General features: G+C 41.0%; 1 protein-coding gene across 1 annotated transcript in view; it reads left to right on the top strand.

Moving 5' to 3' along the window:
• The window catches only part of MAP3K19 (mitogen-activated protein kinase kinase kinase 19), a 37,147-nt gene extending 15,174 nt beyond the window's left edge, over positions 1-21,973 (top strand). Inside the window, 8 exon segments of the mRNA XM_057551697.1 lie at positions 9,631-9,674; positions 11,130-11,374; positions 11,376-12,076; positions 12,079-13,543; positions 13,545-13,569; positions 15,908-16,057; positions 16,784-17,481; positions 21,907-21,973. Coding sequence (XP_057407680.1) covers positions 9,631-9,674; positions 11,130-11,374; positions 11,376-12,076; positions 12,079-13,543; positions 13,545-13,569; positions 15,908-16,057; positions 16,784-17,481; positions 21,907-21,973 — 3,395 coding nt within the window.
• The last annotated feature ends 1,779 nt before the right edge of the window (positions 21,974-23,752 follow it).

The following is a 23,752-nucleotide window of genomic DNA, read 5'->3' as shown; positions in this document are numbered from 1 at the left end:
AGGTGAAGTCTTACCCACTGGACCACCAAGGAAGTCCCAGGGTTAATTTATTAATACATCTTCTTACTGGAAAGATTCACTCAGATGGGAGCAAGTGTTTAATTTTTACATGTAACAGTACATCCTCTTTCCTGGACCGCTGGATATGTTTAGAGGCTCCCGTGACTACTCACAGTATTCAAAAGACAAAAAGAGAACACACGTGTTCCAAGATTATTTCAGAGCCAGAATGTTGTATAATCTTTCCCCCTCCCCTCCGCCATTTAGGACCAAATTTTTTTTTTCCCATTTAGGAGCCATTAACTTTTCACAATGTCTAAAAAGGCAGGTATTTCTAATACTCGCTTATTGTATCTTTCCTTGTTTTTTAAAAAAAGAAGAAATCAACCAATTAACAGATTTTGAACACATTAAATTTGCTTAAAAACATTCTGGGTAGGGGCTTCCCGGGTGGCGCAGTGGTTGAGAATCTGCCTGCCAATGCAGGGGACACGGGTTCGAGCCCTGGTCTGGGAAGATCCCACATGCCGCGGAGCAACTGGGCCCGTGAGCCACAACTACTGAGCCTGCGCGTCTGGAGCCTGTGCTCCACAACAAGAGAGGCCGCGATAGTGAGAGGCCCGCGCACCGCGATGAAGAGTGGCCCCCGCTTGCCGCCAGTAGAGAAAGCCCTCAGAAACGAAGACCCAACACAGCCATAAATAAATAAATAAATAAAATTAAAAAAAAAAAAAAAACATTCTGGGTAAAAAAAAATAACCTGGGTTTATTAGTCCTCAATGATTGTAAAAGTATAGTCATTCTTAACAACGTGTTCACATGAATACACTGCCCAATTTTCTAATTTCCACAGCAAAATACTAACTGTACTTAGCCTTTACTAGAACATCCTTTTCACTGACAGTTTAGTTATTAGGAAAGTATGCTGTATGTTTTTCTTACTCCAACTTGTCAGCTAGGTGTTTGCCCTCAAGGATGACTGTAAAACTGGTATGAAAGACACCCATCTCCCTGTGCTATGCGGTTGCTTCCCACTAGCTATCTGTTTTACATTTGGTAGTGTATATATGTCCATGCCACTCTCTCACTTTGTCCCAGCTTACCCTTCCCCCTCCCCGTGTCCTCAAGTCCATTCTGTAGTAGGTCTGCGTCTTTATTCTCATCTTGCCCCTAGGTTCTTCAGTTTTTTATTTTTGACCAGTTTTTTATTTTTGTTTTGTTTTGTTTTGTTTTTTAGATTCCATATATATGTGTCAGCATACAGTATTTATTTTTCTCTTTCTGACTTACTTCACTCTGTATGACAGACTCTAGGTCCATCCACCTCACTACAAATAACTCAATTTCTTTTCTTTATATGGCTGAGTAATATTCCATTGTATATATGTGCCACATCTTCTTTATCCATTTGTCTGTTGATGGACACTTAAGTTGCTTCCACGTCCTGGCTATTGTAAATAGAGTTGCAATGAACATTGGGGTACATGACTCTTTTTGAATTATGGTTTTCTCAGGGTATATGCCCAGTAGTGGGATTGCTGGGTTGTATGGTAGTTCTATTTTTAGTTTTTTAAGGAACCTCCATACTGTTCTCCATAGCGGCTGTATCAATTTACATTCCCACCAACAGTGCAAGAGTGTTCCCTTTTCTCCACACCCTCTCCAGCATTTATTGTTTGTAGATTTTTTGTTGATGGCCATTCTGACTGGTGTGAGATAATATCTCATTGTAGTTTTGATTTGCCTTTCACTAATGATTAATGATGTTGAGCATTCTTTCCTATGTTTGTTGGCAATCTGTATATCTCCTTTGGAGAAATGTCTGTTTAGGTCTTCTGCCCATTTTTGGATTGGGTTGTTTGTTTTTTGATATTGAGCTGCATGAGCTGCTTGTAAATTTTGGAGATTAATCCTTTGTCAGTTGCTTCATTTGCAAATATTTTCTCCCATTCTGAGTATTGTCTTTTGGTCTTGTTTATGGTTTCCTTTGCTGTGCAAAAGCTTTTAAGTTTCATTAGGTCCCATTTGTTTATTTTTGTTTTTATTTCCATTTCTCTAGAAGGTGGGTCAAAAAGGATCTTGCTGTGATTTATGTCATAGAGTGTTCTGCCTATGTTTTCCTCTAAGAGTTTGATAGCGTCTGGCCTTACATTTAGCTCTTTAATCCATTTTGAGTTTATTTTTGTGTATGATGTTAGGGAGTGTTCTAATTTCATTCTTTTACATGTAGCTGTCCAGTTTTCCCAGCACCACTTATTGAAGAGGCTGTCTTTTCTCCATTGTATATTCTTGCCTCCTTTATCAAAGATAAGGTGACCATATGTGCGTGGGTTTATCTCTGGGCTTTCTATCCTGTTCCATTGATCTATATTTCTGTTTTTGTGCCGGTACCATACTGCCTTGATTACTGTAGCTTTATAGTATAGTCTGAAGTCAGGGAGACTGATTCCTCCAGCTCCACTTTTCTTTCTCAAGATTGCTTTGGCTACGGGGTCTTTTGTGTTTCCATACAAATTGTGAAATTGTTTGTTCTAGTTCTGTGAAAAATGCCCGTGGTCATTTGATAGGGATTGCAATGAATCTGTAGATTGCTTTGGGTAGTATAGTCATTTTCACAATGTTGATTCTTCCAATCCAAGAACATGGTATATTTCTCCGTCTATTTGTATCATCTTTAATTTCTTTCATCAGTGTCTTATAATTTATTTTCATGTTTTTGATTTTCATTTCATTTTTCATATGTTCGTTTCATATAGTCATTCACTTTGATTACATATTACTAAAGTTTCAGCCCACAATGCAATGGAAAATTTTAAACGGATTCTTCACCAAAGATAGTTTGAGAAGCACTGGGCCTTTGGAGAATGGTCAAAGGCCTTTGGTCAACACCTTTGGAGAAGTACAAGGATGCACCTCTTACATCTCCCCTTTGCCCCTCTGATATCTCTGCTTGAGGAAAGGGGAATGGGAAAACTAAAGTGTGAGGGGCAGAGGGCAGGTGAGGTGGGGAGCAACTCAGAGGACAGGGAAGTCTTGTGCTTTCAGCAACACAGCCATTCCACACAGCAGCACCGTTTGGAAGTAGTCCTCCAAACTTTCTAGTGATGTCGGGCTGGGCTAAGAACTGGAGACCCAGAAGACATGGGGAATGATTTTTAAATCAAACCATTTCCTCCCCCTTTTATTCAGATAACCTCAGTGCATCAGGAATGGGTACTAGCACATTCTGTTTCACTTCCAAATGAAATTGAGACGGTAGGCTCCAGGACAAAGATGGTGACCAGGCAGGCTTTACTCCTGAAGAAAGAGGAATATTACCAGGAGCTCTGCAATGTGAACTTGGGCTTTTTGTTGCCAAGACCTTGCTTAAAACCGAACATCTCCAAGTCTGTAGCCAGAGAAGACGTTCCTCACTTTCTAAAGGGGCAGCCGAGAAAATCTGAAGGTGAGTTCATTTAATTACACAGTTATTCCTTTATTCTTTGGTCCATAAATATTTCTTTACTGATCTTTTTCTTCAGCGTTTGAAAATCTTTACAGGGAACTCATATTTGGTTTATCTTTATCTATGGGAGTTTGGGGGGCCTACATTGAAGATGCTTTCCTCCAAGATTTGAGTTAGCTGTTCTATCTAGCCCAAGACTTATTTACCAGATAGCACACTGATGCCAGCGTTTCCCCTTAGGACGTTGCTCTCATTGATATCTGCTTACCACTGTCTTAAACCAATTGGCCTAAACCACCAGGGACAAACCTGTAGTCCAAAATTTTGCATTTATTGGCTTATTGCAATGAGAGATATCGCACAGCGGAGGAAATGTGAAGCATCTCACCAAAAAATGGGGAAAAAATAGAATTATTATTATGGGATTTGGATGCAAGGGTAGAGCTCAAATGAAATTTAAATGAAGCAGTGGATTTTTTAAAAAATTTTTTGATTTTAAATTTATTGTGGTAAAATGTACATCACATTAAATTTACTATTTTAACCATTTTTAAGTGTAACGGTTTAGTGGAATTAAATACATTTACACTGTTGCACAACCATTGCCACTATGCATCCCCAGAACTTTTTCATCTTGCAAAACTGAAGATCTGTACCCATTCAACTTTAACTCTCCTTTCTACTTTCCCCCCGTACCCCTGGTAGCCACTGTTCTACTTTGTGTCTCTATGAATTTGACTATTCTAGGTCCCTCATATAAGTGAAATCATACAACATTTGTCCTTTTCTGTCTGGCTGATTTCATTTAACATGATGTTGAAGCCGAGTTTCGATAGGCTGTGTATAAACGTGTTAACATCAGGTCTGGACTGTGACGTAGACCCAGGGTCTTGTTCCTTGAAATCCAGAAATCTCGCTCCCAATTGTCCACAGCCTCTCTTCGGCCTCCTCTCTTGCCACTCTTCCTCAGCAGATGCTAAACATCAGCATCACCAAACGCCTTCCGTTCCCAGAACAAATACATGAATATTTGCATGTGTTGTTTTTTTCTGCCGGAACATTAAGCCATCCTTCAGCTCTCCCCTTAGAAACCCCGTCCTCTGAGAAGTCTTCCTGAATGTCCCCAAGACTGGGGGAGTCGCCAGGCCTTTGGACTTCCATAGGATCCTGACCTTGTCTGCAACATAACACTCATCATGCTGAATTGTCACTGTCTTTTTATGTGCTGGTCTTCACCAGATGACAAAGGCAAAAACCATTGCACCTCCGCACACTTCGCTCCAGATCTGGCACATAATTATTTAAAAATGTATATTGAATTAATAACAATGGCAGTCACCATTTATTGAGTGCCTATTACCGCAAGGCACAAATATTCACTGATATAGGTAATATTAGCATGCTTGTTTTAGAAATGAGGAAAGTAAGCCTCAGAAGGCTAAGTGCATGCCCAGGTCACATAGCTAATGGGTTACAGAGGCTGGGTTCAAATCTGGACCCCCTGTCTCTGAAGCCAACGTGCTTAAGCACCATGTCATGTGTGTTCAGAGCTCACACCGCCCATTTGAGCACCACTTTAGTTATGAGGGAAAATAAGGAGAAACATTTAGTCTTGTGGTGGAGGTGAGTTTAGAGAAAAGGGAGGGCAGTTGGTGCAGGTACAAACTGGAGGAAGGATGGCTGGAGAGATTGAATTGGACATCATGGAAATATCCTCTTCTCCTGGCCAAACCACAGAAAGTCTTGAAGATGTAATAAAAGTAGCACATTCAAACAAGAACAAACTGGGTTAGGTCACTATTCTGTGATGGGATCTGCTCCATCGGTGTTACGATCTTGTCTGAAGAAGTCAGCTGGGTTTACCAGGCTGGTGTTTGTTCCCTTTTTAAGAATATTTTTGTTTAAATGCAATCTTAAATTTTAGACAATCAACATATGTCGATTAAGAAAAATTCAGAAAAGACAGGTGAGCAAAAATAAAAAGTAAGAAATAAGAAGTACAAATACTGTTTCAAGACCGTTTCTTCTAGAATGTAATTCCACATTTCTAAATAACATGTTTATAACTACATTGCTTGATTGCTCAATTTAGGCATTATCTATTAGGGTTTAACAGTTTTATATTACTCTCTACACACACAGGCAACCTTCGAAATCTTCGTGCTTTAAAAAAATTAATATTCAATGTCTCCCTTATTATGACTAGGTAAAATATCATTCACACACAGCTGAGCCCCAGAGTATGCTATGATTACATTGCTTTTCTTTTGAGACATTCTATTTATCCCAGCTTTAATACTCGCCTCATTTCACCATTTGCTTACTTTCTGTATATCTGTCACTAATCCATCCCCATCCTGTCTGATGGACCTGTGAAACGCACCTCAATACAGCAACTGCACACCAGGTAATCCACTGGTTTCTTTTGTTTTTTAAGACCTTGCTCCTGGAATGCTCTGCCCTCCTGTTTCACTCTGTGTTACTTGGTCTTTGGACCTCCTGACCAGCTGTCTCTTTGGGAGTTCCTCATCATTATCCTGGAAATGCCCTTGGCTACCCTCTGTGTTGGACCCCTGTGTACTGGGTACACGGCTTCCTCTCTCTTGATTAATGCACTCATTTTAGGAAGGTAAATTTTCCCGTAGCTTCCTGAAGAAGGTACATGAATGATATTAACGGTAGTTTTTCATTGTCTCTATTTCCTCTGAGCTCTCTTCTTTCTTTTTGTTTGTTTTGTTCTGTGTATTTTCATGTTAGAGGCTATTCCCATATATCAGTTGATGCTTGGCGATTATTTGTATTTAAGAGGGGGAGACTAAAAAGTGCCAGGAGCTCGAGGGGGCTTGTGGAGTGGACAGAGACCTGGATGGTTGGGTGATGGATTCCCCTAGTGTCAGTGTGCGTAGGTAGGCTTTTCTCTCAGCTAGTTTGCCCGAGAGAAGGAGAATCCAAGCTCCTGCTTGTAGGTTATAAGGCTGGAGCTTCACATGTCAATGTGGAGGCTTTCATTTATCCTCACATTTTCACTCCAGCACCCTGTTTCTGCTCTCAGCTGTACCTAGCTCCTTCGCATCTTTGTTTCAAGCTCTTCAGAGAATAAACTTCCAGCCAGGAATGGAGAAGAGCAACCCCTGACGAGTGGGGCAGCACGCAGGACAGGGAATCTGGAACCAACTTCTTGTACAGAGTTTGAAGCAACCCCTTGTTTCAGACTCACCTGCAACCCCACCTTCAGAGGTACCTGGTATCTTTAATTCCTGCTCGTTTCTGGGGTTCTTATTTCTTGTTGAGTTCTACCCTCTGCAGGCAGTGAGCAGAACAGAGAAAGTTGACAACTAAATTGGTTATTATTCATCCATACAGTTTTTTAAAAAATTTTATTTATTTATTTATTTATTTATGGTTGTGTTGGGTCTTCGTTGCTGCTCACGGGCTGTCTCTAGTTGTGGTGAGCAGGGGCTACTCTTCGTTGCGGTGCACGGGCTTCTCCTTCCGTGGCTTCTCTAGTTGTGGAGCATGGGCTCTAGGCGCATGGGCTTCAGTAGTTGTGGCTCGTGGGCTCTAGAGCGCAGGCTCAGTAGTTGTGGCGCACGGGCTTAGTTGCTCCGCGGCATGTGGGATCTTCCCGGACCAGGGTTCGAACCCGTGTCCCCTGCATTGGCAGGTGGATTCTCAACCACTGCGCCACCAGGGAAGCCCATCCATACAGTTTTCACCATCCAAAATTTTGTTGATGTCGTGCATGTGCTGTTTTACCCTCTAGGTTTTTGCTGCTCTTTTTCTTTACCTTTTATTTTTTATTTTTATTTTTTTGTTTGGCTGCATGGCTTGTGGGATCTTAGTTCCCAGACCAGGGATTGAACCCGGGCCCTGGCAGTGAAAGCGCTGAGTCCTAGCCACTGGACCGCCAGGGAATTCCCTTCTTTACCTTTTTAAAAAATTAGTCTACCATCATTTTAGTGAGGTTTGTGGAGAGAGTGGAGAAAAGCTTGTACATTCAACCTTTTAACTGGAATTCTATACACATTTAAAAAGCCTTTCAATATATATTACCACATTACCTACTGGAAAGATCTTACCTCTACATTCTCACCAGAAATGTTTGAGTGCCTTTATATCTCACGTCATTCCTTGTCAATACTGGATATTACTCATCTAAATATTTATAATACCTGAATTTTTTAAACTCAGGGTGTTATACATAAGCACCCAACTATAAATCATATTCAGTTATATTTCTAGTATTAACTTGTAATATCTTTTCAACAGAAAATCTCAACCTCTAGCATACAACCTCAATGAGGGCAAGAATTTTGTCTTTGTTGTTCACAATTATATTGCCATCTTCTGGGACAGTGTTGGCTACTCAGTAGGCACTCAATAAATATTGGTTAAATAAATGGATAAAGAATTGGGGTGATGCTCTGTCCAGCTGTGGCTAAGGGGAATGCCCGCATCCCCTCCAATTGGAATCCTCTTCTTAGGTGATCAGTTTTCACCTGAGAATGGCTTCTACCTGTGGTACATCTCAGAGAGGTCTCGCTAAGTGAAATTTCCAAATGGCAGCCTGTGGCCAAAAAGGACCTACAGGCATATTTTGTTTGGCCTTCAAAGTATTTTAAAAAGGGATGAGAAGGAGATTTCACATAAGGTCTCCAGCTCTCTGGCTTCTCTTGGCAATTGGAGGATCCAGCAGTGCTGGATTACCCATCTGGAATGGACCACACCAGCTAGAACTGGGGAATGGATGTCCCTGTAGTTGGGGCACAGAATTTCAGTTCACCACTGTCCCTACTTATCCCACTTCATTCATTTATGTGCCTGCTTTGACCCTGAACACATTGGAGCTTTTGGCTTCAGCTTTAACCCATGATGGTGAGTGGGGTTTTAGGGACCATCCTGATGTTTTGGTAAGAAGAAAACAACGTCTAGGTTTTACCCTACCTAGTAAATCTCATCTCGCCATTCCCCACACTCCTTCAGAATTTATGATCTATCCCATGTTTGAGTTCAAACAACGGATGGGAGACAATTATACATAAATACTTTCACATTTCTGCAAAGTCTGGGTTTTCTGAGCAAAAAGCACTAGGAGACTAGGTTGAAAGATGATTGAATGGCAAACATGCCTTGGAAGTTAGAGATAAGCTATTGCTCCAGAAAGACTGAAGCTGGCTTTGCCAAGAGCTGTTTACTTACTTAATAGGGTAAAAATAAAATAAACAAAACCCAGAGATACATTTCCTCCTTCTCCTGGAGATGCTTGCTTACATTTCATAGTGAAGGTCTCTCTTTCTCAGAAGGGAAAGATGGGTTGAACTGCCAGCACTCTATACATAAGCTCTGAGTCTCATAATTTCAGGGTCTCCTCCTACGGTGCAGCCTCACTACCGGTGCAGGTTCTCATTTGTGTCAACCTGTGGGGAATCGGGCTGCAGGGAACTGGCACTAGGATGCCCTGTGGGTGATAAGTGCTCTGCTTTCTGATCCAGAGAGCATGTGTTTCCAGAAGGAATATAAGTAAAAATAAATAAATATCACTATATATATGCAAATGTTATAAATATAAAACAGAGATATATACACATATATAACATAGATATATATGAAAAACAACATTGTATATAAAGCAACCACCTTCTTCAGCAATAGTTTTGTGTAATCATTCTGTACCCACCTCCATGTGGATTACACCTGGAAAAACTCTTCATTTTGACAACTTTTCCTCAAACCTCAGCACCAAGATCACTCCATCGCCATCACCTGGCTTAAGGCCGACTGTGTTCACTCTACTACTAAGAATATCTGATAATAATAATAATAATTTTGGGGACTTCCCTGGTGGCTCAGTGGTTAAGAATCGCCTGCCAATGCAGCAGACACGGGTTCCAGCCCTGGTCCGGGAAGATCCCACATGCCGCGGAGCAACTAAGCCCATGCGCCACAACTACTGAGCCCGCGAGCCACAACAACTGAAGCCCGTGCACCTAGAGCCCGTGCTCCACAACAAGAGAAGCCACTGCAGTGAGAAGCCTGTGCACCGCAACAAAGAGCAGCCCCTGCTCTCCGCAACTAGAGAAAGCCTGTGTGCGGCAACGAAGACCCAACGCAGCCAGAAATAAATAAATAAAGAAAGAAAGAAAGAAAGAAAAAACTTATAAAAAAAATAATTTTTCTCGTTACAGGGTTTTCCTCTTCTAATATGAAGTATAGTAGCTGGAGAATTGAGGTAAGAGTAGTTTCAGCATTTTTGACTTAAGGATTAAAACCAAAGAATCTTGTTAGAGACAAATTCTATCAAAGAACTCAGAGCCCAAATCCTCAGCATATATCTTGGAAAAACCACAACTCACATGCAGTTTATAGAGGAGCTAATTTCTGGGAAAATTATATCTTGACACGTATACTTCTTTTCTGGGGTGTTTCCCATTGTCCACGTAATGAAGTGAGTAGCTCTTTTGGACATATTTAATTTTTCTTCTTTTAACGTATTGAGAAATGAGGTAATTCTTTTTCCATTGGTAGAAAGATTTTCCTAGTTGTCTCATTTGTAAGTAAAGCGTTTGGAAAGAGCCTTGCAATTCTCTCAACTGACTCTTCTGTATTCTATGAGCCTTTGAGAAAATGCATAGGTACTGCTTAGTGTTGAAAAAAGGACTTTATTGGCCTAAAATATAAATAAATGAAATAATGGCTGCTACTGCAGAGGTGTTTAAGCACTGGGAGAATCTGTATTTTGAGAGATGAAAGAAAGTCATCTAGGTAATGAAACTAGGGGATTACACTGCATCTCACCTGTTTCTAATGCCTGTTTCTAGTGTCAGTTTCCTTTTCCTGTCTTCTTACACACAGGTGGTAACAGAATGAAAATTAAACATAGAGCTCTCAATTACCACTCGTGATCTATGCCTATAAATATTCTGATATAATTAGTTATCGAATCTCTATACCCGGAGGGTGGGGTGGTGGACGGGGAACGCCACAGTGAAAACTGTAAAGTGAGAGCTTATAGCTTAACCAACCGAAAAGCTGAATATTATATATTGGGTTACACTGACCTCTAGAGGTTGATAATAATATAAACTTGGCTTAATTTGAAAATAGTTGGAGGGCCAAGGAGAATTAAATACCATTTAGGGAGCTAACTCTCAAGCGTATAGTGTGGCACATTTATAAGCCACTCTCAACAAAACAATTCGGCCAACAATGAGGAGCACTTGTGTTCTGCATACAAATTCTGAGCTGGTTTGCAACCTAACGATCACTATTACAGTAAATGTAACAGCAATTTTAAGCTGTTCTAAGTGGGAATTTAAAAAATCTTAGATCAAGTCTATGGAAAGCAAATAGAAAAGAGAATAGAAATAAAACAGAAAGTAAACAGAAAAGAGAATAGAAATTTTAGAAAACTTAAAAGTTTTATTGTTTACAATGTAGGGCCTTTATTTTAAACATATAACCATGAATTTTTACATATGTTAGCATTGCTTTTTAAAAGTATTGTCTTGCCTTGGTTCTTAAAAAACACCAGGAATAAGATTTTAGTTTTTAAAACTGTGATCTCCAGGATAACTTTGTACTTTAAAGGACTTCCTAAAGAGAATCTTAAAATTTCTTCAGATTACTTTATTAATATGATACGCATATGTGTTTCTGCATTCATTCGTTTTCTCTTTCCTTTTAGTTCCCTCAGCCACCATTGTCACCCTTGCCTGTGAGATCTGGTCTCCTTACTATACCCCCGAATCATAAGGATCAAAAAGAGAGAGAAAGAAATATTCCAAGCTTCATATCTTTCATACCTAAGCTCTCAGAACCTGTTAGTCGATCTGATGAGTTTAGACCATCAAACAAGCAGAAGGAAGCACCGTTCAAGGTGTTAGAGGGTCAGACTCTCAGGCCATTTGATAGCTCTATCTGGTCCAGAAACGTGCTCTTTTTGGAAGGCTCACCATCACAGACAACACCTGGAGACAGAGGAGAGTAGGAAATCCAAGGAAACAGAGGGATGTGTCAACATTGAAATCTCTCACTTTGAAAAAGGACAGTCTTTGGTGTCCTTTGAGAATTTCAAGGAAGGCAATTTTCCTACAGATAGGGAAGTGGATATTGACTGCCTTGGTGCTGAACTGAGAAGAGCAGAAGAGAACACTCCATCTCTTTCATCAGGAAAGAAAGAGGGTTCAGTAGCCAGAAACTATGAACAAGATTCAGAAGCTGGATATATCAAACCAGTCAAGTTCCAAGAAGCCCTGTGTTCAGAAATAACTCTAAGCCAGGATGAAGGGATTAGAAATGATAAAGCTGATTCAAAAACTGCTTCAGCACATAAAGGGGAAGTAATTGAGCCAAATCATATTTCAGAAGACTATACTGTTCTTAAAAGTTTGTCCAATATAGTTCCTCATGACCTCATTGAAAAGCTCCCAGAAGATCACAGAAGCATGGAGACAAACATAAAAATATCAGTAGCAGAGGCAGCCAAACCAGAAACAAATGGGATTGTGCCTCTTATCCACATCACTTTCCCCGGAGATGAAACTCCCAAGGAACCAGCAATAACTAAGCCAAGCCTCCAGAAAAGAAAGGGCATCTTTCTTAACAATAGTAGCTTCAACATACTTGCAGATCAAGAAATGACAGGCATAAAATGAAAACCCATAGAAATAAGTTGGATTCAAAGACCAAGGCCAGTAACAGGACACCTCAGAATATCATGGTTTCCACTGAAAGTTCCATGAAGCCTACCATGTACAAAACCAGCATAAAAACTCAAGTTTTTCCTGCTCTGGGGCTTGTGGACCCCAGACCTCGGCAATCACCCAAGTTTCAAAAGAGAATGCCACAGATAGAAAAGAAGCAATCCACTTACCGAGCTTTGAAACCTAAAAAGCAGTCATTGCCTTGCATCTGTAAAAATCCAGGAATAAAAAAGTCTTCTGTTCCTCTCTCTGCTCAACCAACAGAGCCAAGACTAAATTACTGAGATCTGAAGTACAGTGACAGGTTCAAAGAAATCAGTTCAACTGCAAATGGACCTGGAATCTACGAAACGTTCAGGACTCCTGTTTATCGTCAGATGCGAGAGGCTGAACAGCATGAAAACAAATATTTCCGAGAGATCTGCTCAGCTCCATCGGGCAGATGTATCACCAATAAATGTCGATCTTCACACAGTGAGAGGACCAGCAAAAGCCGAACCAGACTTTCTCAGAAAAGACCACATATTAAACCCCCGAAGTCTTCTCTTGGCATTAAACAAAAGCACAAAAGTTTAATTTCTAAAGAAAAGCGTTGCCACGCTGTAAGTAGCAACAACACTGAAAATGGTGATGGTATTTCAGAACCAGAATAGCAGATAAAGTCTTCAGGAAATGACTTTCTAGCTTCCAAAGATGAAGTTCAGCCCATGAACATGGTTCAGACTCATGAGCAGTCCATCGAACAGAACAAATACCTTCCTGTCTCAGATTTGTCCATTGTTGAGGAAGTCTCCATGGAAGAGTCTGCTGACGAAGGAGACATTTCTAGCAATCAGATACTTGCCACGAGCCTCAGAGATCTGCGCGAACTCGAAGAGCAACTTCACCAAACCCCATTTGTCCTTTCAGAAAACAGCTGGGCACTGCCCAGTGCGAAGAGTTCCAGCAAGCATGTACTGCAAGAGAAGCAGACTATAGCATCTCCTGGTGAAACTAATGCCAATCAAATTTTAACTAACGATGTGGAGTTTGAGAGTGTTTCAGATAAGTCTAAAACACTTACGAGTTTCTCTTTCCAAGAGAAACAAGAAAGTGCATCTTCTCAAGCATATCAACGTTGGGCACAGTCTTTGGATCATGATAGTTTGGCTAATAAGTCAATTCCATGTCAAACATTTGGAAAAACTTTAAATGATGCAGATTCAATTTCCCAAGAAATTCCAGACCCTGTAAAGAGTGAAGAATCGACAGATAAACTGTTAGGTTGTCTAGCTGCGGAACTACTAGCTCTTGATGAGAAAGGTAACAACTCTTGCCAAATAATGGCAGATGAAACAGATCCTGAAAGCCGAAATCTTGTCCTCAGTAAGAGAGGAAATACCATGCAAGAATTAGGCGGAGACAACAACTGTCAAGACACAGGTTGGTATAATTAGAATCAGAGATTCATTGGGGCGGGAAGGGATCTCAGAGACAATCCGTTTCAAACCCCTTATTTTCAAATGAGGAATCAGTAACCCTAAACAATTAAATAGTTTCATCAATATCTCATTATTTGGTTGCAAGTTTGGAATCCAGGTCCTCTGACTCTCACGCTAAGACGTTTTCATTATGTTGCCTTACTTCTAGAATTTAGCTAGCCTGACACTGCAATGGAATCACTTTGATTACATCAATATAGCAAAGCTACTTATTGAAATAGGTAGATATTATATTCAGTGATGAAGTTTTCAATCAACAAGTAACAGCAGGGAGATAATTATGGGTAAAGCATTACTCTAAGTGGTGTGTGAGATAGAAAGAAATTAACACAGCCCCCAAAGTAGCTCACCATCTAGTTCCAAAAGACATATGAAAACATGAAAAGCTCATTACTCAAAGATTCCCTGCACCTGGGCATTTGTTCCCAAATGGTTTACTTTAACACAAAAATATTATTGATGCCTCCTGTGTTTTTGGTATTGGGATAAGAGCTGAAGACATGGTGGGGTACAAGACTTAGGCATTGCTCTCAAGGAAGCATAAACAACAATCCTGAACACATTTTTAAAAAATTTGTTTGGCACTGGAGTGGGGCGGTGAGAAGACTATCAGCAGGTAGTAAGGTTACGTTTGTTTTAGTTCTCACTGAAGTATATGAGCCGCCTGTTCTACTAAATTTTAAACACAAACAGTAGGTTTAGCTGAAACATTATTTACTGTACACTAACTCAGGTTATATCACGCTCTTTCAGGATCAGGAATCATTATTTTAAATAATTGATCAGAAGAATACACAAGGTAAGTAATTATACCATAGCTAAGTTTATTGAGAACTTACCACATATGAGTGAGACACATAATACTGTCTCCTTTCTATACTTCATAACAGCTCCATGAGATCAATGCTAAAGGTAATAACAAGTCCCCATTTTGCAGATGAGGAAACTGAGGTTTAGAAAGTCACGCAGGTAGTGAGTGGTGGGGACAGGAATTCTGATTCCAGCCCCACACTCTTAATCACTACACAGTGGGAATATTCCTGGTTGTAAAAGGCCAGCTTCACCCTCATGGTGAACCTGGTCTTGGCTGGGACGTGGACAGGATTCACAGAGGCTGCCAGGCTTGGGTGGGAGTTGGGGGTACGTGTGTGCATGCCTGTGTGTCTGAGATGGGTCCACCCGCCTGCCATTTCACATTCAAGAAAAGCTAACAAGCTAGTAAATACAATCAGCCCATAACCCTACCCTGCAATCACAGAGTCAAAAGCTGACCTTTTGTAATCTTTTCATTTCTAAGCAATCCTTAAATTTCAGTTTGGATAGAAACATGAGAGGCTGGGGAGGAGGAACCCAAATGGCCCTCTGGAGGCACCCGTCCTCATTCCCAAGGAAGGAGATCCTGTGCGATGTCTTATTCTTAAGGACCGTCACCATGCCTCTACATCACCATCATCATTTATTTTTAAGAACTCATAGAGGAGATCAAGACAAAGTATTTTTGGTCCTGATCAAACAATTGGTAAACATGGTCTAAGCTCTACAAAAAGCTACTTTTTTCCCGACTTCCAGGGGAAGGCCTTTCAAAGTTTACTGTGGATGCACATCTCTTGAGGGTCATGCTGAAATGTAGACACTGATGTGGTATGTCTGAGGCCTGAGATTCTGAAAGTCTAACAAGCTCCCATGGGATATTGATACAGCTGGTCTGTAGGTTCTCCTTTGAGTAGCAAGGGTCTAGAGGACCATGGATCTTTAGTCTATTGCAGCTGGTCTTGACCATTAGACTTGCTTGTATGGCTGTGCATGGGTGAATGTATGCGTGTTTATGTGTAAGAGAGAGTATCTATCTGTATGTATATTTGTGTGTAAATGTGTATGTGTATGGAAGTGTAGGCATATATGCTTACATATGTGTACATTTGAGTGTATGTGTATGTTGTGGAAATAGAACAAAGGTTGTTTATTCAGAGCTCACTATAGCAAAGGAATCAACCACCATCACTTGTGTTTGGCCGAGACTCAAAAGCAGGCAAGGAGTAGGAAAGCTTTTTAGTGGAAAAAAGGCTTCAGGTGTGCCCTGATTGGAGGCTGCTGTCCTGGGGAAGCTGTAGGTGGGCTAACTAGAAGGGGCCTCCCACGTGATTGGTTAGGGGTGCATATTTGGCCTTCTCTGGTTGGTCCTAAGTTAGAAGAAAGGAAGACCTTACTCTCCACACTTTCTCTCCGTCCCAAGGACTCAGAATGTAATGATGACTTTTCTTTTTGTCTCATTCTTCCAGAGATACAGTAATGGCTTTGGGATATATGACAAAGAGGAGAGATTTTTCAACTCACATGAAAAGAAGACATTTTCTGAAAACAGTTTAAAGTATGAAGAACCTATCCTGTGGACCAAGGGTGAGATCCTTGGGAAGGGAGCCTACGGCACAGTAAGTGAAACAGGAAATATGTTGAAATAAAAAGTCTCCACTCCTCCACCCCTCTCTCTTCCCTAATCTTCCTGAGTGCCCTCCCCACCCTGCATACTCTTTTACTTAGAACTCTTTCAGCTGGAAGTAATAGGAAACCCAGCCTAAAGTGGCTTGAGGAAAAGGATGTCCACAGCTTTATGTAACTGAAGGATTTGGAGTAGGACTGGCTCTGGGCACAGCTGGTTTCAGGGGTCAAACAATGTCACTGGGGATCTGGTCTCTCTGTGTCTCCTTCTGGCTCTGGTTCTCAGGCTCCACGGGGTAGTACAATGGCCATTGTGTTTCAAGCCTCTAATTCTCTGAGGTCCAAGTCCTGGGGGAAAGAAGTCTCTTTGTTCAACCGTTCAAGTTATGTTACCAGAAGTTGGGAGAATCATTGCTGAGTGGCAAAAACAAAAGATGTTCCTTACATTTTGTGAATTGCATAAAAGACCATCTAAAGTCCCAGCACTTTAGATAGTATTTACACAGATTGGTAAAGAGAAGACTGAACCCAAGCCATTATGATGTACATTCACTATGCTACTTATCCCCATCTTGGCTCCACTGAAACATTCAATTTGCTTAAGTACTTTGCATTTAGGTAGGGATGTTTCAGCTTAGAGAAAGACAAGTGTTTGGGAGGCATTTTGTGAACAAGTGTCATCATTTACTTTTAATAATAAGGCATTGGTTTGCTTCTAGGTATATTGTGGTCTTACTTGCCAAGGACAGCTAATAGCTGTAAAACAGGTGGCTTTGGATACCTCTGATAAATTAACTACTGAAAAAGAATATAGGAAGCTGCAGGAAGAAGTAGATTTGCTCAAAGCACTGAAACATATCAACACTGTGGCCTATTTGGGGACATGCTTGGAGGAGAACACTGTAAGCATTTTCATGGAGTTTGAGCCACCAGGAACAATCTCTAGTGTTATAAACCATTTTGGGCCATTGCCTGAGATGGTGTTCTGTAAGTATACAAAACAAATTCTGCAAGGTGTTGCTTATCTCCATGAGAACTGTGTGGTGCATCGAGATATCAAAGGAAATAATATTATGCTTATGCCAACTGGAATAATAAAGCTGATTGACTTTGGCTGTGTCAAGCGTTTGGCCTGGGCTGGCTTAAATGGTACCCACAGTGACATGCTGAAGTCCATGCATGGGACTCCGTATTGGATGGCTCCGGAAGTCATCAATGAGTCTGGCTATGGACGGAAGTCAGACATCTGGAGCATTGGCTGCTCTGTGTTTGAGATGGCCACAGGGAAGCCCCCACTAGCTTCCACGGACAGGATGGCAGCCATGTTTTACATTGGCGCACACCGAGGGCTGATGCCTCCTTTACCAGAACACTTCTCAGAAAACGCAGCAGACTTCGTGCGTGTGTGCCTCACCAGGTAAGAAACTGAAAGCAGCAGGAGGATAAATCCCCAGAGATTCCAAGCAGCTGACGTTTCCCCTGCAATTTATGGCCCATTATAAGCTCTGCTTGGGTTATGAAATCAAGTAGGGAGTGATTTTGTGCTGAAAAGAATCATGATTGGCCATATTGGGTGACTGTGTTCCTTGTTGTACCAGGGTATGGGGGTAATGCTTCAAGTGAGAAGCGTCTCAGTGAAATGTCTTATCAGGTCCAGACAATACTTCCTCAAATCAATGGGTGTGCAAAAATTGCTAAGGATCTACTTATTTACCAATGAGACATCTTCCCAGGGACTAGCCATGGTGAAATGACATCACCTATGCTTTAGCCTCCTTTCCCTCTCCGGGAACCAGTGTTCTCATTCCTTCCTAAAACCAGCTCTCAGGAGAGTATGTGAGAAATTCATTCGTATCAAGGGAATGATATGAACTGATTGATTGATGACTGACAGAGTTAATGTATTGTTTCCCCAGAAACACTTGCAGTTAAAGTGAGAAGAAGCATTTTGAGCCAAAGGAACAAATCTCTAATTGGAGTGTTTCAAGCATCAAATGGGTAGTGTTTGGGGAAGCAGAAAAGCCCCAGAAGGTTGCCTGTTTTCTCCTGTCCTGAGGCTTCCTGGTACTTATGGAACAAAGTTCTGTGTAAAATGTTAGAACTGTAAGGGAGCTTAGAGATTACTCATTTGTGTGGTTTTCAAACTTTTCTTACCCAGGCACTCTCTGCTCATATGAAATCTTAGTTCAAAGAAGAAAACAGAAAGGCAGAGTGATGGCTCTGGTTAAAGTGTGTCTATGTATATGCATGTATGCGTACGGTGGAGGAGAGCTGAAGAGTAGGGTAGGGGTGCTCAAGCCTACCTACCTGGCCTCTACGATGATGTAGAATAGCCTAAAATCCACCCACCTAGTGAGGCTCAACACTTAGTTGCATGTGCAGAATGCGGAAGGCCTAAAACCCAAACAAAATTTCTTGCCTTTCAAGGAAGTATGCTTTCTCATTGCTAGATGAAAAATTCTAGTGCCGCAGCTTTCAGCAAACATATATGGCAACCTCCATCTCCCTGAATGGGTTCATTTTACCTTTCTCAGTTAGCCTCCAGGACCCACAGGCCTCCCTGCCTGCCGATGGGTGTGTCTCTTTTAGACTCTCTGTCTCCCTCTCCCAGCACGTGTGTATACCAATCAGCATGTCCTGGTTGATTTCAGGGGATCATGTAGGCCAGGGCAGCAACGCATACTCCAGGGGTGAAGTTCTGGGCATCCACACATGCAGAGATGCCATAAGCGTTCCAGCATGGATTTTGCGGACGGAGCTCCAGGCACAGAGCTGCCCCCCAGCACCCCGCCCCCCCAAAAAAACGCCTCACAAAAGGGACATAAAGGTATTAGGAATATCATATAGACCAGTACTAGTCTTGGAGATTGGTCTTAGCTCTTAAAAATACTGCAGTTGCTTTGTTCTGAACTGAACAATTATCTATTACTGATCCACAGAAAGTGCTTGCTATTCTCATTTTCTTTCTAGTTCTCATTACACACACACACACACACACACACACACACACACACACGGCTTTAAAGAGAAAGGGTGGAATATTTTTTTCTGGCTCTCCTTTTGAACCATTGCTTCATAAACTAAGCAATACACAACTCACACCACTAATAATCAATTAACAGGGTTGTTGTGAAGCGTAAGGGAAATGGTGTATGTAAATTGCTTAGCACAGCTTGGGGTATGTAATTAGGGCTCAACAGTTAATAACCTTTTGGGAGAATACTAATACATCTTACCTAATGAGTGTCGTATTGCAAGCCTGCAATTCTATGCCAGAGACGCTAAGGACTCTAGAATCTTGCCTGTTGTCTATGACAATAACTTCTTGGAGGTGTGGATAGTCATAAATAAAGGGGTAAGGCACTCTTAAAGATTCAGAAGTAGAGATGATCAGGTAAAAACCAGGAACAAGGACTGAACAGAAATCAATCTGGGGAAGCAGTAAGAAGCATGGCTGGGGGTACTCCTATGGGCAGGCCTCAGAAGTTCTGGGAAGTCAGGCCAAGGAGTTTAACTTTGTTGAGATAGGCAGTGACGAGCAGAGGACGGCAAAGGATTTGGGGTAGAGAATGCCATGAAGGAAAAGGTCTTTGGGGAGGCAGCTCAGACAGCAGATTCAGTAGAGGGACCTCGAATGGAGGCCATTCTGGAATCCAGAGTTTGGGTTTTGATGGTGATGGAAGCAGTGGGAGTGTAAAGAAGATTCCAAAATATCAATATTTCAGGGACTTACTTGGTGGTCCAGTGGGTAAGACTCCACGCTCCCAATGCAGGGGGCCCAGGTTCGATCCCTCATCAGGGAACCAGATCCCACATGCATGCCGCAACTAAGAGTCCACATGCTGCAACTAAGACCTGGCGCATATATTTTAAAAAATATATCAGTATTTCAGAGGAAGGTGAATCAGGACTTGGTGATAGAGGATGATAGGATCTCATGGTTTTGAACGTGGATAATGGAAGAAGTAATAGAAAGTTGTGAAAGAGGAACAGGGGAGGAAGTTGAAGGAAACATTTGAAGCTGTGGAATTGTTGCTCAGGAAAGCAGTGAACATTGGAAGTGCAGATTTGAAAATCATAAGGTTGGTAGCTATAATCATGAAAAAATTAGAGGGTTGAGGAAAATGTTTTTGAAAATGCTTATGGGAGAAGATAACAAAATATGCATAGAATTAAGTCCAGTACACAAGTGGAAGAAAGGGAAGGAGGGGAGTTGCCGCAGTGTGGGAGAAGAACGAAGAGGACAGTTTCTCTTAAGACTAAGTAGAGACTGTTTCAGAGAGAAGAGGGTAGTGAATACTTCAAATGCTACAGAGATGACAAGGAGGATGAGCTCATTAGATTTGGTAAGGAGAAGGTCATGGTTAGTTTTAAAAGAGCAATTTCTATAGAGAAGAGTAGGCCAAATGGTAAGGATTTAGGTTAGTGAATGTTGAAAACGAAATCTTTGGGTTTGGCCAACTTAGAGAAATTTGGCAGGAATAGAAGAAATAGGATGGCAGCTAGAAATGGTAGTCATTTAAGGATTTTTTGAAGAGAAAAGAGATTTCTGCATATTTTGAAGGCAGGAGAAAGAGCCTCCAGAAGGGGAGAGGTTTTTTACTTTAGAATGATTTTTGGTCACTTGCTTTTTAATGTATTTTATTTTTATTTCCATTTTTACCTGGGATGTTCTTGGTGGTCATCTGCTTCCAAAGTGATCAAGATAGCCAGTTTAACGAAAAGAATGCCTTTGCAATAGGTCACTGCAGATAACCAGTGACTGGTTCATTAGTTCATTGACTAGTTCATTGCCAAAAGCTTTCTGATTTCTTGAGGGGGAATAAACCTAAGCCACAATAGTACTAATTAAGTAACTGTCTCCCTTTATGCTCATCCAAGAGTGTCCCAAATGGGATTATTCAAATTAATCACCAAAGCATATTTAAATGTCTACTTCTTAAAGGTTTTTCAATCCTGGATACCTCTAAATTTAAAAACTAAACTTCATGTTAACTAAAAGTGCATTAAACTGTACATCTAAAAGCGTGAATTTTACTGTGTATAAATTATACCCCAAACAAATTGAGCGAAAGTACAATGGAAAAGGAGGGACTGGTTTTGAATCATAATAGGTACTAATTTTTGAATTATTAGCATGTGACACTGTTTCAAAGTTGTATATGCATTTAAAAAAATTTTCCCAATGGGGACTTCCCTGGTGGTCCAGTGGCTAAGACTCCGAGCTCCCAATGCAGGGGGCCCGGGTTCGATCCTTGGTCAGGGAACTAGATCCCACATGCTGCAACTAAAAAAGATCCCTCGTGCCGCAACTAAGACCCGGTGCAGCCAAAAAATAAATAAATAAATATTTTTAAAAATTCATTATTTAAAAAAAATTCCCTGTATGAATTGCGATCGACATATACACACTACTATATATAAAATAGATAACTAATAAGGACCTTCTGTATAGTACAGGGAACTCTTCTCAGTACTCTGTAACGACCCACATGGGAAAAGAATTTTAAAAAGAGTGGATATATGAATATGTATAATTGATTCACTTTGCTGTGCAGCAGAAACTAACACAACATTGTAAATCAACTATACGCCAATAAAAATTTTAAAAAACACTCTCCCAGTGAGTTAGGTATTATTGTTATCCCCATTTTACCGATGAGGAACGAGTTGGAGTCCTTCACCTAAGATCACACAGTTAAAATCTGGAGTCTAGACTCAATCCAAATCTGTTTGACTGGCAGAGGTTGCACTTCCCATTGTTAAAGTTGGCATTTTGAGTCAACTGAAGCAGGCACGTTACTGGGTGTTGCTTACTCTAATGTGTGTTTTCCCTTCTTAGGGACCAGCATGAACGACCTTCTGCTGTCCGGCTCCTGAAGCACTCCTTCTTGAGGAGAAGTCATTGAACACACATCAGGACTTTCTTCCCAGCTCCACTACAGATTACTCCGTTACTGCTTCATTGCGGAAATGATGGTTAAGGGACCCTTGTTTTCCTACTGGAAAGTCAATCTAACCCAATTTAACTAGATCCCGCAGTGGCACTAACTGAAAAGTTTGTTACAGGTTAGCCTTCTCAAGCTTCAGGCACAATCATCCATATATATAAGAAAATTCTTAAGAGTAACAACAGAAAACCTATTCCAGTGTCTACAGTTCTGATTATCCAGGAACTACAATCTCTCTTACTTTATACGATATTTCTTTTTATTTCTGGCCTGTCAATTTTAATGTCATTAAATTGTAGAAACAAGAATAAAATGTATTTTCTTGCTTGATGGGTAAAGACACTTAATTCTTACAAAGGAGAGTAGCGGAAGGTGAGAAGGTAAAAGGAGTAGAAAGACACTAGATTCAGTTTACTTAGGCAGCAACCTTAACGCTGCAGACTATAGGGGCCTCAAAGTTAACAGGAAGAGCTAAGGGCCTTGGCCTTTCATTACCACAGGGTCCCCTAACTCCTCAGAAGTCTGCACCTACAAGAAGTTGGGCTCTTCAAGGTGTTTCCATAAACCTCAGGCTGCCTTCTCTGTGATTGGTCGTATGTTTTGAGGTCTTCACGTATTTACAGAGTGAATTAGAAAATTACTGCATTGAGAACCAGCTAAACCTAAGCCAGCTGGTGGGATAAAAGCTCATTGATCTGTTAAGGGCAGAGTGGGTGAGCATATAAACTTTTCCAGGGCACTTTTGCTCACTTCACCTGAAGGAAGGACACCCCTGCTAAGGTCACTCTTCACTTTCATTCCCAGAACATTGGAAAACCTTGCAAAAATGAACAGGGACAAGTTGTCAGAATTATTACAAGGTCTTAAGTTGGTGGACTGAGCATTTTTGGTAAGGTTTCGGTTGCTGTGACTCCCTTCATCTACTAAATTTCACTGCCACCTGTTGTCTTAAGCTAGGGCTACAGATTTTTTTTACTAGCTACTATCATTTGAAGATGGCACAACTACAAACTAACTTTAGGTGAATTCCAACACCAGGTGTCTGTCAGACTTTGTCAGAAATCAAGCTGCTACTTCAGAAGTTTTTGAAATAAGTGTGAAATGCAGTCCAGCTGAGATAAAAGCTTTTACTTCGGCCGACATGTTTAGAAGGGTCTTTGCGGGTGTACCTTCCTTCTCTCTCTCCAGTTTACAGAGTTCTTCCCTGATATTTGATAAAAATTTAAGGGATATGTCCCTTATTTTACTTACTTGTATATCAACATAACACCATTTTAAGTAGGGTTTGATTTTTTAATCTTAGTAGGGATTTCAGCATTCTTTAAAATCTGTATGATTATATCTGACTTCGGAGCAGTTACCTATTTACATTCAACCCTATTAAACCCTACGAGGCAAGGGCAGGGACTAAGACATGTTTATACTGTGTATACAGATCACAGTAATGGACACATGAAGTTGCCGTCAACAAACCTACCCCTCTTGTACTGATATAGAAAAATACTGAACACTAATTTCACAGAACCTTCAAAACCTGTTTTTAATAGGCAAGCCTTAGATGTTAAGAGCTTTCTGTTGTTCTGTCATTCACTGTGTTTATCATTGCCCAGGTTGCTCCCTTTGTATCTTCCTTTAGGAGGTAGAGGTCCTAAAAGGAGACTGAGAGGGAACAAAGGTGTGGGCTGGGAGGGCTAGCATTCGTTGAGCTCTCAGTGGAGAAAGGTACATCATGTAATT

Source organism: Balaenoptera acutorostrata, chromosome 8 (assembly GCF_949987535.1).
Source record: "Balaenoptera acutorostrata chromosome 8, mBalAcu1.1, whole genome shotgun sequence".
NCBI lineage: Eukaryota > Metazoa > Chordata > Mammalia > Artiodactyla > Balaenopteridae > Balaenoptera > Balaenoptera acutorostrata.
The sequence above is the reverse complement of the archived record's forward strand: the minus strand, read 5'-3'. Positions and strand labels throughout refer to the sequence as shown.